Source organism: Schistocerca cancellata, chromosome 4 (assembly GCF_023864275.1).
Source record: "Schistocerca cancellata isolate TAMUIC-IGC-003103 chromosome 4, iqSchCanc2.1, whole genome shotgun sequence".
Taxonomy (NCBI): Eukaryota; Metazoa; Arthropoda; class Insecta; order Orthoptera; family Acrididae; genus Schistocerca; species Schistocerca cancellata.
In genome coordinates this window covers 735,884,461-735,901,930 of record NC_064629.1, presented here as the reverse complement: position 1 = coordinate 735,901,930, position 17,470 = coordinate 735,884,461, and the positions used below count along the sequence as shown (strand labels likewise).

Sequence of the window (17,470 nt, the reverse complement as noted above, 5' to 3'; positions counted from 1 at the left end):
TATTTTTGTTCTTTAACTGTGATTGAAAGGATTTGATGAGTTTTTGTGCTGTGTGTTCTTCTTGTAGGAGATGGACCTCATAATTTACATTTTGTAAAATAAGAATGTAAGAGACTTGATATGAAAAAATTTTAATAAAATATAGTCTGCTAACATGCTGTGTCATTTCATGGAGTCACATTTGTGAATCACATGTGATGTGAGTAAATAAAAACTGTTATAAAATGGGTACAGTTCTTTAATTTTTAACTTCATGGTGATTATTATTCTAGATCTCTGCAAATATGCTTGTGGATATCCATGTCCATGCAGGATTTTACTGACAATATAAGCATTACTTTGGATGTCTGCATATGGTCAGGCTTCTATTTATATTTATCATTTAAAAGTAACATTTTTATTGATTACCACTACTTAACTGCAACAAAAAAGTAGGAAACATTCTAGGCAACCTGTGTATAAAACTACTGATGAAAATATGGTAATGGAAAGTCCTTGGTGGGATATAAATAATTGAAAGAGTAAAGGTAACAACTCACTGTACAGTTGGGGCATTGACTCGTCAACTGGCACACAAACAAAATTAAAAATTAGGTTGGAGCAGCCTAATAAGTTTCTTCTTAGAATCAGCATGTCTTTTACAACTGTGCATGTGCTGCTTAAATTTGATATGTACATGACAAAACTTGTCTGGCTCATTATTGTAACTGTACCATTCTTACAAATGCCGACTTGATATGATTAGCAAACTGTACTAATGTATGAAAATGGTCATTTTAACAACCTGACATAAACAAGAGATTGTGATCTGTAACTGGAATAAAAATATATAAAATGGCCATGATTATATCCTCAGTTTTGTCCTCATTAGACTGCACCAAAAAGATGGTGATATATATTCACACTACATATTACTTTATCCATAGGGATTCAGGATTCCAACCAACTCTGCACATGCTGCCAGCGAATCACAATGGAAAAACAGAAATTTGTGACTATAGCACCCTCACAGCATAGTAAGGACCCACATAGCCACTAAGTTTGGTTCACCTCCTACCCACAGTTAACACTTGACACAGGTCACCCTGCACATGCTAAGGAGGACATGCAGCAGTTTCAAGTTGGGGACCCTTAACAATCTACCTTCTTTTTATGGGAGCAACCTCGTCATATGTGCTTAGTTTTTGGACAAGACCACAATAAGACCATATTTACACTGTGAATTCCAGCTATAGTCCTTTGAAATGTATGGTATGTAAAACTGTTGTGGGTGAACTGTTGGACATAAAAGTTTTCATTACTTTAACAGTGGGTGGTTCTACATAAAAACTATTAAATTCTGTTTAGCTATTTTATTGGAGATATGTATTGATATTATTGTGAAAAAATATCAATATTTTTATATACTGATATTTTTCCATTTTCCATTAAATACTGGTGCATTAATGTGTGTGTGTTTTACAAAGAACAGTCGGCCACATGGTAAATACTGTGCTACACGAATCAATATAAGTGTCCGTGCAGAAAAGAAGTCACAAATTACAGAACATAAGGCAGCTGCAGCATTCAAACGTGAATCAATAAAAGTGTTGTACTGATTACAAAAATTGAAAATTGGTGAAAGCCCATAACGTGTTCATGCATAAAATGATATTATACAGAAACATGTCTGGTTCCTGTGTTTCTTCAAGTAATTAAAGTAAACAGATTCAATCTTTTGTAACTGTTGTCTAAGCAATTTTTTTCTCTTGGTGTTGGTAACATACCTTTACTTGTGAAGTGGGTTAACATACTTAATGGTAGTGAACACAAGACATGTATTTTGGCTGTTAATTATTGTGTATGAAAGACAGTTATTTTGTTGCAGGTGTAGCTGTTAGTTGGCTGGTAAAAAAACTGAATTGGTGGAGGACAGCAGGCAGGCTTAAATTAACGATTGCTGCTGCTTGTCTTACGGCAGTTTCTGTTGTTTCTTATTGGCTACAGAAAATTGCAGGTGTGGACCCTCAATGGTCTGTTTATCTTGCTCTGAAGTGGTGCTTCCAAGAGGAAAATGTTAACATAACAACCACACCTCTATTTTCTCTTGTCAGAGTGGCTGGCACTACATTTGGGGTAGCTCTATCTGCACCAGTTTTGAGGTATGCTGATTATATGATGTAATTATGATTTAAGTTGTTGAGTACAGTGACTGATGTAAGCAGTCATTAATGAGAGAGATTTTATTGATGATGAAAGCAGTTTTGTGTTTCATTACGTTGTGCTATAATAGATTGCCTGAAAAATAATTAAGCACTCAGAAGACATGCTCAAATGTCAATTTAACTTCATAACTTTACACACCATCTGTGGGTATGTAAATGATTTTGAGTTTGAATTCTCTGTGACAAGTAGAACGGCCACTAGAGTTCATTACTGTTGTCCATGTTTAGTGTTGCTGCAAGGCCTGGTAGGGTATATAAGAGACAGGTACAGCATTGGATGTTGAGTGGTTACTGTGAAGGACAGGGATATGTCATGTACTTATATGAAGATTATTAGCACCTGACAGTGTGTGAAAAGGATCTCCATTTAGTCAGCTGGTCAAATTGTGTAATATCCTAATTTGTGGGGCATTCAGATATGACAGTGGCCAATATTTGACTGCATGAGAGCACGAGAACAGGAATACCCATTGTCTAGGTTCTAACTGATCATGTCTGTCCACCACAATGCTATAATGGAGGATCACCATATTGTGCACCAAGCACATATCTACACCTGCTATCCAAGCATAGGTAATGGACTGCCTGCAACATTCTGTCATTTGGCACCATTTTTCAGAGACTTAAGAGCACCTGGACTGGGTCATTACCTTCGCATGTATAAGCTGTCGTTAACACAAAAACACAAACAGCTGCATTTGAATAGGTACTTTGACTGGAAAATGTGGATTGATGATGAATGGTGTCACATTGTTCAACGATGAATCACAGTTTTATGCTACTGCGCATGACTATTGTTAGCAAGTATCGCATTGACCAGGGGAGAGGCCCCAGTCTTCCAATGTTTCAGAGAGGCACAGTGACATTATCCTGGAGTCAAGGTGTTGGGAGCTGCCAATGACTTCAAGTCACGGCTTGTAGTTATTGAGGGATCTATTTATGACAGCACTATGATATATCACAGATGTCCTGCATCTTCAGGTGCTAATTCTCGTGCAACAGTAGTGCGGTGTCATGTTTCAACAGGACAATGTTCGTCCCCACCTGCCATGTGTGTCTATAAAATCTTTGTGTGATGTTGAAGTACTCCCATGACCAGGAAGATCCCCAGATCTGTCCCCGATAGAACGTGTGGGACCATCTTGGCCATCAACTCCATCCCAGTGCTATTATCCAAGACAACAAGGGTCATTTACAACAGTCATGGGTCAGCTTGCCTTAGGTGAGCATACAGTGGCTTTGCGACACCCTTCCCAACTGAATCAGTGTATTCATCCAGGCCAGGACAGTGCATAGTCATATTGATAAGTGGGCTCATACTGCCAAATTCTTTCCAATTGCGGCTCAATTTTTTAGTCACTGAAATAACATCGCATACCCTCGCAACTCCTGAAGTTTCATTTTGTTTCCTTCCCTTCTGGGCGCTTTTTGTGTGTGTGTGTGTGTGTGTGTGTGTGTGTGAGAGAGAGAGAGAGAGAGAGAGAGAGAGAGAGAGAGAGAGAGAGAGGCTGTGTTTTCCAGGAAAACTAAATTACACAACAATGTTTATCAACACACTAATAGAATTAAAAAAAAAAAAAGCTGTCATCATTCATATTTGTTATTTTTTATCTCTGTTTTAAGAGCAGTTGGGTATTAAATAAATTGTGAAACTGTTTTAGTTGTTAAATACTGATTGACTCAGGTAGCTACAATTCCAACACACAAAATTTTGACAACATGTAACATGCTTTATTAAACGCTTCTCATAAGATTGTTTGCAACTCATGAATTTGTACTGCCTGAGAGTTTCTGCAATTTTTTCAACTTAAGTTTCCTTCTCTTCAGCTCCATAGTTTCCTCACAAACTACAAACATATTGTAAGTTTTAGAATAGCAGAAAGGGGTGATGGTTGTTGGCCAAGAATTAAATGATTAAAAGCTTTCTACTGGATTTTTTGAATTGTTTAAATTATGTTTGGCAGTATCTGGTGAATGTTTATTACCGAAAGATGTCTAAATATCATATAGAGCTACCTTAGACCTCCAGTATTGGGTTTTTGTGCCATAACATGTGATCTTATCAAACAAAGATTAGGAACTGTGCATTGTAATCTGCTGTACATACATTTTCTTTGATTCACTTTTTTTAATGATGAAAGTTTTAATAAAAGTTGTCCAATGATAGAATATTTACAATAAAAAAGTCATGTGAAAATGATGTGAAGATTTTTTTCAACTTCAGCATCATTCAGTGTTGATGGCTTAGTAGCAGGAACTATGAATGTAGTCAAGTATGTATTTTAGTCTTGTCAGCCTTCATTTTCTTGCTCAGAACAAAAGTTCAGCTATAAGAACTAAAATATCAGAGAAATGAAAAACTATATATAAATTTAATGTTACAGTATGTTACATTTCAAGTATCATTTGCTGTGAAACTTGTGTAGCATGAATTGTCAAAAATTTTTTGTAATGTATCTTCACTACAGTTCAACTGTACTTTTGCAGATTAAGGAAGAGCCAAAGACCAGTGAAAGCATTTCTGGCATCATATGTTGCTGCTCTGTTGATTGCAGGTGCCTCTGAAACTGTTACAACATCTAATGTGTTTATATTTTACCCACTACAGTTTCTTCTGTTTACGCTTCAACCATGGTTGCTGTTTAAAATAATACCGGAGGTAATGTTTTTTGACATGTTTTCTCTTTATAACATCCCTTTGCATTTTTATTATTAAACTGTGACTTATTTATATGATGCTAGTTTGTAAAATGATTTGCATTGAAACCTCCTAGGAGATTAAAACGCAGAACTTGAACCTGAGACATTTGCCTTTCATGGACAAATGATGTACCAACTGAACTATCCAATCATGACCAATAACTCATCCGTACTGATTCACTTCTGCCAGTATCTCTTCTCCTGCCTTCCAAACTTTATTTATGTTGCTCACAGCCAAGACCATAGCAACAAATCCAGATAACTGTTGGCAGAATAAATCAAGAATTTTATTTGGAATACTTTTATGATGTGCATTCAATCATACTTAGAAAATCTGTAAACTTCGAACTTTTGGTGAACCAGCACATGATCCAGAGATATGTTGGATTATGTGTTGGTTCACCACTGTTAATATGGAAAGGCAATTGACTAATTTGTTCTCTACTTTGGCTGTATACAAGACCTGCACCTGAAGATTTTGTGGACTGTAACTCCACAACTGAAATATATATTGCACTTCTTGAATCCTGTTGGCTTCCACCGACTTTGCCTTGTTCACACATTCTTGTAGCAGACTGTGCTCAAATATACTTCGCGTTATGGATTTGTTTGCAGCCCTCTGCAAACCATGCCTTGACAGTTGAATCTTTCAAGTATTACAGAACATTTTTTTCTTACAGATTGTTACCATAGTTTACAACATTGTGAGCTGGCAAGTTAGTTAGTTGAAATCAAATAATGGAAAATCCAGGATGGAATAATGACATAATTATGAAAGGGGCAGATTGCTGCTCAAAATATAGTGGAGATGTTGAGTAGCAAACAGGCACAGCAAAAAGACTACTAAACACACAAGCTTTTGGACAGAAGGCCTTCTTCTGAAATAGACAACATACACACACACATTCACAGAAATTTAACTCTCATACATATGACCGCTTTCTCTGGCTGCTAAGGGCAGTGGGAATGTATGTATATTGTCTGTTTCAGAAAAGGCCTTCTGGCCAAAAGCTTAGATGTTTAGTAGTCTCTCTGCTGTTCCTGTCTTTAGTTAGTAAGTTCATTGGTTAGTTTGTTCGTTTCATGTTCCATGGATCATTCTGCACAATAAATTGTAATGATGTGGAATGAGTCATTTTAAATTCACATTGCAAATTAATTTGTAAATATGGTTACATGCTGAACATTTATAAGGTTTTTTTTAAATTTACAAATGTGGATTAGTAATTCCTACCCACAACCATTTACTTGTAACAATAATTGAAATTCTTCTACGGAATAGGAGTAGTTGTCAAGGAGAAACTTTTTCAATTTGTTTTCGAATTTCGCTTTGCTGTCTGTGATTCATATCAGTGGGTAACTGATCAAAAGTTTCAGTTGCAGCATTGTAACCACTTTTTGTGTTAAACACAACCTTAATGCGTAGTAATAAATGTCATTTTTCCTTGTAGTTTTGTAATTATGTATGTCATTGTTCCTTTTGAACTATAGTGGATTATTTGTATCAGATTTCACGATGGAATAAATACACTGTGGAAAAGTAGTCACAATGCCCAACTCTATAAACAGATGTCTAAAAGATGTTAGTAGTGAGCACCACATATTATTCTTACAGCCTGTTTCTGAGCAATGAAGACTTTCTTTCTTAAAGATGAGTTAACATGTTAGCAAAGCCAGCCCTTAATTAATTCCAAAGTAATTAACAGCTTTGTCGGAAGTATTGTTTGCGTAACTATATATGTTAATTTCGGGATTTAAACAAATAATTTGGCCTAACTCTTGTAGTAAAAGAAACTGTTACAAAGAAGCAATTTTCCGATGTATTCAGTTAATTGAATGAAGTAAGTTTTAATTGTAATTTCTGTAAATTTAACTTCGAACAGTGTGTAGTTTCAGTACCTATTATTGTAAGGATATATAAGGGCCTGATGTTTGGTCCCGAGACAGTCAGTCCACGACCGAGTTTCAGACGAGAAACCTGTGTTGATTAGAACAACAACAATGCTTCAACTTAACTGTGAAATAAGTGTTACACAATTAGGCCATGTGTTAAAACAGTGACAGTGTCTGCTCCATGTGTACCTTCCTATTCTTCAAGAACTGTGAACTTTGTGGTTTGGTTTTTACTGCTTGTAGATGTTCGATAGTAAACTATTGTAGCCATATGTGCAGGTTTGCCTGCAAACTATTAATGAGGCTAATGGAAAGTTAAAACAATAATGCACTGGCCATATATAACTGTGTATTAATAATCTACTGCATGAATTTATCATGCAGTAGATCAAATTTTATGTTGACATTTGTTTAGTTATAAATTTCATCTCGGGCCATCTCCTGGAAACTCTTCTTAAAGACATTTGTGCTGGACTCCATAATTATTCTAACTGATTTCCACTGAGAAGTATCCATACTGTAAGGCACTATGTCATTTATTGTAACCAACTGTGCGTCATGATCAGAGAGAGCATTTGTTACTGAGTAAACAGTTATTTTCTTGCTTTGAGCTTCACCAAAGAAAACATTGTCATTTATCGGCCCTGCTGTCTTTAAACTCCTTGTTGGAAAGTTAATTACTGAGATCAAATTGTAGGATTCAAATAAGATCTCTGCATCATTTTTCCTATCAGAATTCTTTAGAAAATCTAAAGGAAGCCATCAAAGACAATTAACTGTTTGCTGCTGTCTGACAGCATAGTAAGAAATCCAGTTTTCTTAGAAACAGTTCAGAATATCCCAGTGGGAAATTAAAAGTGAACTATTTTTCAGTATTAGTTAACAGGCTGTACAGTGAGGGCCGATACTGAATGGATTTATTAATATAAAAATTTGATTTTTCTTTTTTTCACTTTATGTTTGTCAGTATCTTCTGCCTGGCGGTAAGGTGCAGAGTCTCAGTCACGTTGCCCAGAACCGAATAGAACCACCCTGAAACTCATGTGTTGAACCTTCAGCAGCTAAACTTAACATGTTGCTGACAAGGTAATGCTACCGAGCTACGCATCTTATGATCTGACCGACCAATAGGGAGGCTTGGAGGTGGTCAAGTGGGGGCAGAACCGCGGCCGGCTGCCGGGATCGGACATGCCGTTTGCTCTCTTCTGCTGGCAGCTTCTAAACCGACCAGACGCCCTCTTAACCTGCTCTCTTGGGCGGCTGCCCATTCAGTCTTGGTGGCTTCTCCAGGCCTGCCTTTCTTTATGGCATTAAAACTTCACACAGGTTAAACTATGTTTTATTCTTCACCTCAACAGGTGCCTACCCCTTTCCCCTCTTGGCCAGTCCTGGCACATTAGCAAGGCACACACCTCTGTGTGCTGATCACAAAAAAATTACTTGTCTCAATGTTTTTGAACTTGAATTCTGCCTTAACACTGGATGGTTTTAAGTAATGGGCAGCTACTCATGGAGGTCCAGTGTGGGCTGTAATATCATGTGGCAGCGAGACTCCATAGATATGCTATTGTGTTAGTGGGGAACTAATTTACACTGGAGGGGGAAAAAAATAAAATAAATAAAAAAAAAACCTAGTTCCAATTTTGGCCTCCAGGTGCAAAGTGGTGCTGTACAAAGTATGATGGTATGACATCCAAGCTGTCATTTGACAAGCCATAATGTAAGTGTACAGTTTGGCTCTTGAGAATAGAGACCATGCACTGTTAGTTAATTTGTTCTATGTGAATGGCAGCAGTTACAGTGGTGCATTGAGTGGGGATTGCCGACTGAAAGGTCTGAAGAGAAGCTCAATATCATTCAATGGTTTAAAGATGATGATAATGAAATTTGATAGTACGGCTGAGCTTGGTGTGGCACCCGCAAAAGGGAGGTGGTCTATCCCAGTGGAAGTTATTGATGATATTACTGTTGCCATAACTGACCATACAGCATTTGCCCTGGGTTGTGCTAGTGCTTGTGGAGTGTCAGAAAAATTGTCCACACCATGGTAAACAGTATGGAAAGTTTTGCAGCCTATCTTACACTGGTATCCTAGCGAGATGCATATGGTGGAGCAGCTGAAAACTAATGATCCACACCAATGCTCTGAATTTGCTTTTTGGTTTCTGGCACTGATCAAAGTTGATGACATGTGGCTGGGCAACAGTCTATGGAATGACAAGGCACATTTTGCACTGCAAAGTGCAGTGAATACACAGAACTGCCGCATTTGAGGTACTGTTAAAGTGCACGTTGTGCACAAAGAGCCATTGCACTCATCATATGTGGCTGTATGGAGTGGATTCACAAGCACCTTTATTCTCTGTCCATCTTCTGTGGAGAGACTACATCCAGAGAGCCTGTCAGGTGTAATGTGACACCTGCACATTATCGATACCTCCTTGTACGGCATGTGATTCTTGCTTTGGAAGGGTGCACCTGTGTGAAAGCCACTGTTTTCATGCAAGATAGGGCAACACCTTATGTCGCTCATCCCGTGGAAGATCTGCTGAATGCAACCTGCCGCAATGGTGTTTATCTCCAGAGGTTTTCCACATGCATGGCCTGCAAGATCACCAACCCTAAATCCCTGTGGCTTTTGGCTTGGGGAATACCTAAAAGAATGCATTACCTGGGACACATTTGGTTTCTACTTGATCTGAAGGCCAGTATACAGTAACATGTTGCTCAGATTCCACTGGAACTGCTGTGAACAACTGTTGACCACATAATTTTATGGGTGCAACTCACATTAATGTCTCTGGTGCTCATATTGAACAAATTGTGTAAGCAGCAATTAATAATAAAATCAGTGCAGGGCTATTCTAAAAGAAGGAACAGATTTCAAACATTTAGTGCTCCAAAACTACAAAAGATAGAAACACAATACCAACATTCCTGGAAAGAGAAAAGTTCAAATTTTTGTGCATTCAATATGAAAAACCACATATTACATGGCAAATATCAAAATGGTGGCTCATTTCCTGTCACACGTGAAGCAGCTGGTATCTTGTTATCGAATTCACAGCTTCAACACTGTGATGTCGCAGACTTTCAAGAGTGTCAGGCATAGGGAGGATAAAATTGCCATCTTTTACGTAACCCCACAGATAAAAACCATAAGGTGTGAGGTCTCGAGACCTGGGAGGTCACAAGTGATGAAGTTTATCTTCTGCTCTTCCGTTTCCAATCCAACATACCGCAATGGCGTCATTCAGGTAATGTTGGATGTGCTTAGAGAAATTCTCTAAGCACAGTGTAATACCACTACCAAAGCCTCATGGCTTCCATGTCATGACACGTTGCCACCGTTATCTGTGCCAGAGGTGGACATACTGGCTGTCAATAGGTGGGCATAATGTTCAGGCTGATCGGTGTATGCACTATGGTCATACAATTGGATAATTACATGAATGTTATCTACAGATATCTTTGGTGCTTACAGTATATATAAGGAGCCACTGTAGGTGGACATTTACTAGGATCAGTGGATATCATTTCAGTGGATTGTTCAGTTATGATAATCAGTAGTGCCTCCGCCAAGAAGCTTTGTAGAATAATCAAGTATGTTTGAAAGGTTATTAAACAAATCACTTATTTGGTCATGCAAGTGTGAGTAGATTGAAGTCAGACAGAGAGAAATTTGTGAAGCAGCAAACAAGTTGAAAGTAGACACTTTTGATGAAAGAAAAGTTCTTTGATTTCAATATTTACAGAAATAATGTCTCACAATTATGCTAAGCATAATCATCTTGGGATTTGAAGCTCTTTTATTTCCATGTTTGCTTTGACAATACATATGTTTTTGGATAGGGTCCGCCTTATGCTAAACATATGTGATGAATATACAGAAACAATCTTTTCTGTTGTGTAAACTGGATATCTCAACTTATCAGACCATTCTAACAATGGGACCATATGTATTGAGCCTTCTTGATTCTCTTTGTACTGAAGAAAAACAGTGTTTTTGCTGTCTCAGAATATTCATAGCACTACATATATGTGCTTTAGACACTGAAATGGTGGTAGATTATCCTCCTCAGAAATGTATTTGTTTCTTTTATTTCTTTAACCTGATCAGTTACTCAATATGTAGAATTATCACTTTTCCTAGTATATTAAGACAAAAAAGTGCTTGACAGAGTCATGTGGAGTTGATTCATATGCTTCATCTACTGTCTTAAGTATTTTATTTCTTATTACATCTGAAACTGACATGTTGTAGGCATGTTTCAATGTTTCTGTTGTTGTTGTGGTCTTCAGTCCTGAGACTGGTTTGATGCAGCTCTCCATGCTACTCTATCCTGTGCAAGCTTCTTCATCTCCCAGTACCTACTGCAACCTACATCCTTCTGAATCTGCTTGGTGTATTCATCTCTTGGTCTCCCTCTACGATTTTTACCCTCTGCACTGCCCTCCAATACTAAATTGGTGATCCCTTGATGCCTCAGAACATGTCCTACCAACCAATCCCTTCTTCTAGTCAAGTTGTGCCACAAACTTCTCTTCTCCCCAATCCTATTCAACACCTCATTAGTTATGTGATCTACCCATCTAATCTTCAGCATTCTTCTGTAGCACCACATTTCAAAAGCTTCTATTCTCTTCTTGTCTAAACTATTTATCGTCCATGTTTCACTTCCATACATGGCTACACTCCATACAAATACTTTCAGAAACGACTTCCTGACACTTAAATCTATACTCGCTGTTAACAAATTTCTCTTCTTCAGAAACGCTTTCCTTCTCATTGCCAGTCTACATTTTATATCCTCTCTACTTAGACCATCATCAGTTATTTTGCTCCCCGAATAGCAAAATTCCTTTACTACTTTAAGTGTCTCATTTCCTAATCTAATTCCCTCAGCATCACCTGACTTAATTCGACTACATTTCATTATCCTCATTTTGCTTTTGTTGATGTTCATCTTATATCCTCCTTTCAAGACACTATCCATTCCGTTCAACTGCTCTTCCAAGTCCTTTGCTGTCTCTGACAGAATTACAATGTCATCGGTGAACCTCAAAGTTTTTATTTCTTCTCCATGGATTTTAATACCTACTCCAAATTTTTCTTTTGTTTCCTTCACTGCTTGATCAATATACAGATTGAATAACATCAGGGAGAGGCTACAACCCTGTCTCACTCCCTTCTCAACCACTGCTTCCCTTTCATGCCCCTCTACTCTTATAACTGCCATTTGGGTTCTATACAAATTGTAAATAGCCTTTCTCTCCCTGTATTTTACCCCTGCCACCTTCAGAATTTGAAAGAGAGTATTCCAGTCAACATTGTCAAAAGCTTTCTCTAAGTCTACAAATGCTGGAAATGTAGGTTTGCCTTTCTTTAATCTAGCTTCTAAGATAAGTCGTAGGGTCAGTATTGCCTCACGTGTTCCAATATTTCTACGGAATCCAAACTGATCTTCCCCTAGGTTGGCTTCTACTAGTTTTTCCATTCGTCTGTAAAGAATGTTTCAATAATTAACAATATTTGAATTGAAGTACTGGTTCTGGAAACTTGGGAGTGATTTAAGTAAATAAATATTCCTCACAGTGGAGCAGCTTCAGTGAAACTCCTAAAAAATGGATTTTGAAAGATAGAATTTAATAAAAAATAGTCCTGATCAATTATGGATTTTAAAAAGTTTCCTGTATTTATTTCAATTTAATGACTTCATGAAAGTGTTTAGTAAATATTTGTAACTGTCATGTTTGTTCTCTTCTTCCAGGTGATGTGAAGTTGAAGCTTTGGTTATTGTTGCTGTTGCTTATATGAAGTAACCTAATGTGTTGAAACAACTGAAAATCATTTGGATTGCTGAGATGCAGAAATACCATGAAGATTGTTAGAGACTGCTTCCATATACGTATTTGTTTCCAAGACAAAGGCATATTAGTTTATGTCAGCATGTTGTATAAATGTGTGCCTCAGAATTCATTCAATTGTTGTATTTGCTGTTCGTGTATTTATAGTGTATTGCATGTGTATAAATATAATATAGAATAATTTCAAGTTACATAATATTGAAAGTTGAAACATGCACTTATTGTATGCACTAAATCCACAGAGTGCAATCATCGCATAATTATGATCATTAATTTGTGAATTTTTTGCATTAGTTGTACATTTTTGGTAATATTGTTTCTGTTTGATTTTGCCATAAGGTGTGGTTGATCTATGTGACTTAATGTGTGAAAAATATGTGCTACTTATCAGATGATAATGTGACTTCGGGGAAAAACTCGTGTCAAATTTTTGAGTTGAAATGTTTTATTCTGTGATGTAGTTGTCAGATCTTATAATTGTAAAGTCAAGGTTTAAAACTGTTTAATGTGTCTTGTTTCATCCTTCAGTGACTATTCTGCTGAAATTTTATCACTCATGATATCTTGGTACTTAACCTCAAATTTTCTGTGTAGAGTGACTTGATTGGAGACATGATATACAGTTTCAATACGATGAACCAAACAGATCACTGTTTCATTTGTCAACCTGCTTCTGTGTGTGTGTGTGTGTGTGTGTGTGTGTGTGTGTGTGTGTGTGTGTGTGTGTGTGTGTGTGTGTGTGTTTCTTTCCATTTTTACCTGATATCTCCCCATGTGAAATTATAAACACTACTAAATGTAACCAGTCATTTATTATAACTAAAAACAGAACCCTATAGTAAATTCAGAATAAAAAATACAGTAATTGGGTTACTTTGTGTGGCTGATTGTATCTGTGTAGTGCATAAAGAGTCAAATGTAAATATGTAGCCTTTATTGTCAGTAATTTATCTATTTACTTCTTCCAGCACACATTGTGGTATAGACCAGAACCCTTGTCCCAGGTATCTGTTTTACAGTAATTTTGCACTTGAACAGCTTTACCTGTGTGCATGATCAGTATTCTTGGGATAAAATATTCAGGGTATTCAGAAATTCCCATTACAGACTTCTAGGACTTATAGAGAGAATGAGTACCTAACATTTCGAATAAGAACCCATGTGTGGACATGTCATCCAGCCATCCTACAGAACATCAAAGTTATAGGCACCAGCACCTGTAAATGTATATATATACAGAATGATTCTGTGATGATGTTACAAACTTTATAGGATGACAGAGAAGGATAAATGTGTTGAGGTATTGGTCCCTGTATCAGAAACAAATTAGTCGAAAGTTACAAGCGAAAACCGTTCTGATACCTCTGACAGTGGAATACGTGTACTGGTACTGTTGTCAAGATTGTAGTGTAGGCAACTTTCAGAGGTGGTATTGTGGACTAAAACAGGAAAAAAGCCTTTAAACATCAGCCTTAAGAGCTATGAGCACTCATTCAATAGAGGAAATGTGTTTCACACTAGCTAAGATGAACAAGTGCTCGTAGCTCCTAAGGTATGCATTTAGAGCCCATGTCTACTGGACATTTTTTATTTCTTTTGGTCCATACTACCACCTCTGAAAGTTGTCTATCCTACAATCTTAGCAGCAACAGTACCAGTACATGTATTCCACTGTCAGAGGTAGCAGAATGGTTTTTGCTTATGATTTTTGACTTCTTTGTTTCCGGTACTGGCGCCGTGACCTCAAACTGATACATTTATCTTTCTCTGTCATCCTGGAAAGTTTGTAACATCGTCATGGAATCATCCTGTATATACATACATTTTTAGGCACCAGCACCTATAATTTTGATGCTCTGTAGCATCATTAGTTGATGTTTCTGGGCACAAGCTCCTGTTCAGGATATCATGTACTCACTCTCCTCTACAAGTCTTAGAGGTTTGTACTGGGAATTTCAGAACACCCATTATAATGGGAAATAGTTCAAAACCCAAGTATAAATTCTAACTAAAGATCCTAATCAGCCACAGCAAACTACACATGCTACTACATAGTTAACAAATGCATATGCACAAGTCAATTAAGTACACTGAAATTTGCTGCTACCCCCATATGCTAAAAGTCTACAAAACAACCCGAGTGTACACTTCGTCCATTCAGGTGGTATTTTACACAAAGCATCATCTACAAAACACACAAAAAACTCATCACATCATATTGGTTTAGAGGTGCAAGTGTACCACTACTACCACTGAACAAATATTGATCATGAACTGAACTAGCATGCACAGATGTACTGGGTATTGTCTGCTGTAGTAGTGTCTCATCAGGTGTTTCTGAATCGAAGTCACTTTCACTAGCCTCAACATCCATATTGTGAAACCTTTCAGAACTGTCACTGAAATTATCATCACTTTCTAAAACTAGCTGCTCTATCTCCAAATTTGATAACTTCTTTTCACCATTGCAAAAAAAAAAAAAAAAAATAACAACTCACTAAACACAGATGAAAAGGTGTGCTTTTTTGTGGTTGTTTCACTGGACACACACTGTCAACATGCACTTGAGTGTAAAATGTTATAAATAACACAGAATATGCTGTGTTGCCTGAATAGAGCTGCCATCTAGTGGACGAAGCTCAACTAATACCACAGTTTCAATGGCATGCAGATAACTTATCATTCCCACTAGCTACTAACCACAGAACGCGGCAGCCAGATGTATCCATCCAACCCATTGTGAATTAGCAGAGCAGGGACGGATATATCTGCCATGCCTACTTAAAGGGTTAAGCACATTTAAGATATTTGTATGATTGTCATAGTCACCTGAGGATAGGCAAGTAGACACATGTAAATCATTTATCACTTCTCTCTCCTTTATTTAAAAAAGTGTATGGTAATGTGTTAAACTATTATGAAAGACTAACAGCAACTGGAATAAGTTGTGAAGATCATAAATATGCAGCTATAATTTCACAAGCAGTAAATTATAAATTCCTGAAGTGCACATAGCAGTCTACAAGGTTTTGAATGAAAACATATTTACAGCATATGTAACTCTTATTATTGCTTCTGTTTTGTAAGCTGAATTATTACTGTGTAATCCCAGATGTTTAAGATTGTATTTCATATAAATGAATCACAGTAATTATCGTATTTTTAAAGGAGGTCACTTCATTTATATGCAACTACAAAGAAATTAACAGTTACTGAGGTATGAAATGTCTGAAGCAATGTAGTCGTTCTTGGGAGTGGTATGTTCAGGATTGATTATTTGGGTACATGAGTGAAGAAAAGTAATAATAGTCTTCAGACACTGTTATGAATTAGGTACCAATATATAATTTGTGTTTCTGTTAATGGAGCCATAATAAAGAGCTCTTTATTGTGTATTTTACCAGCAGCCTCTTAATATTACTTGTTATCTCTCTCAACTGAATAGCTACATTTTACCAAAAACATCATTTTTGTAACTATTGTCTTTAGTTGTTTTAAAATGTTGTTCTGTTGTGTGGAGAACTTGATAATATATATTTGATAGACTTTCTTTAGGTGGCCATGCATTTGGTGATGTTCTTGAAGCTGATAAATGAGTGACATTTTCTTCAGCAGGTAGTGGTGTTTCAGTATCTTGTTGCACCAATTGCAAAATTTGGTATGAAATAGTAGACTGCTTTTATGTGGCACTAAGGCCGTAGAAATTTGAGTAGCTTCCTGATTTGAGTTTCTAAAATGAAAACAGGTTTTTAAGGAAACGTTTGATATACCAGTTTCTGCAGACAGAACTTTACTGGAAGTCTGTTGCAGGCGACCTTGAGTAGAGATGGAATTTTTACAGTTAGAAACATACACAACATGTTTCTACATGTTATTTCAGATACAAAATACCAATTTATTGAGTTTGATTTTGGTGCAACTGATAGAGTATCTAATTTTGGAGGGATAGGGGCTCTATAAAATATGGTATTTTATTTTTTTTTAAATTATGCAGATACCCTCATTAAGAATTCGTAAAGGTACTGAAGCCATAAACACTCTATGAAATCTTCTATATTTGTTTACAACAGATGATACTTTTCCCCGAAGTACTAATGTGCTGAAACCATACAGATAGTGTGGTTTAATTAACATGGAAGAAAAGTAAAACTACTGTCACAATGATTCTGTAGTAAAATCAAATTTTTCACTGCATAACTATTTAGTGTCCACACTAGATCAAACTTATCCTCCATATGAGTCTGTTGAGTCCCAAAATGGAAGCTGGATTTGTCAGTATTGGTACAATGATGGATTAATCAAATATGGTGCCTCTGGAGAGTTTTTGTTTCGGTAATGTGGCATTAAAGTTGAAACAAGTGTGAGGTAAATTTACAAAGTATTTTGTAAATGCCCTAGCAGTATAATTTTTTACACTGAAGTATTTAAAGAAATTAATTAAATAAAACGTTAATAGTATTTATGTCTGTTCATTTAGATTAGAAGGTGTGCTCTGTAGAATATCCTGACCAGTTAAAGAGTCAAAAAGTTTATTTTACCATAGGCTTGGTACATATACTTAATCTGCATAAGAGCTTGAGCTTTAAGTTTCAGTATTTTTTGTCTGTGACATTAGTTTTCAGGCTACCTTCTTCTCTACTGTCTCACGAAGTGCAGTCAGTTCATTTTCTGGCAATATTTCAAGTAATCACTTGTCATGACATTCAGTTGTTAACATTTACACTCACATTCAGTAATCATAAGTACTTGTTGGTGATTGTGACAAGTTTGTAGAAGTCTCTGCTACCCATGTTCATTGTTTCCAT

At 36.7% G+C, this 17,470-nt stretch overlaps 1 protein-coding gene across 1 annotated transcript in view; it reads left to right on the top strand.

Annotated features, from left to right (window-relative positions):
• The window catches only part of LOC126183842 (glucose-6-phosphatase catalytic subunit 1), a 138,848-nt gene extending 123,696 nt beyond the window's left edge, over positions 1-15,152 (top strand). Inside the window, exons 5-7 of the mRNA XM_049926102.1 lie at positions 1,868-2,141; positions 4,692-4,863; positions 12,569-15,152. Of these exons, the coding sequence (XP_049782059.1) occupies positions 1,868-2,141; positions 4,692-4,863; positions 12,569-12,577 (455 nt within the window). The 3' untranslated portion in view covers positions 12,578-15,152. The remainder of the gene's footprint in view (positions 1-1,867; positions 2,142-4,691; positions 4,864-12,568) is intronic.
• Positions 15,153-17,470: the final 2,318 nt, after the last annotated feature.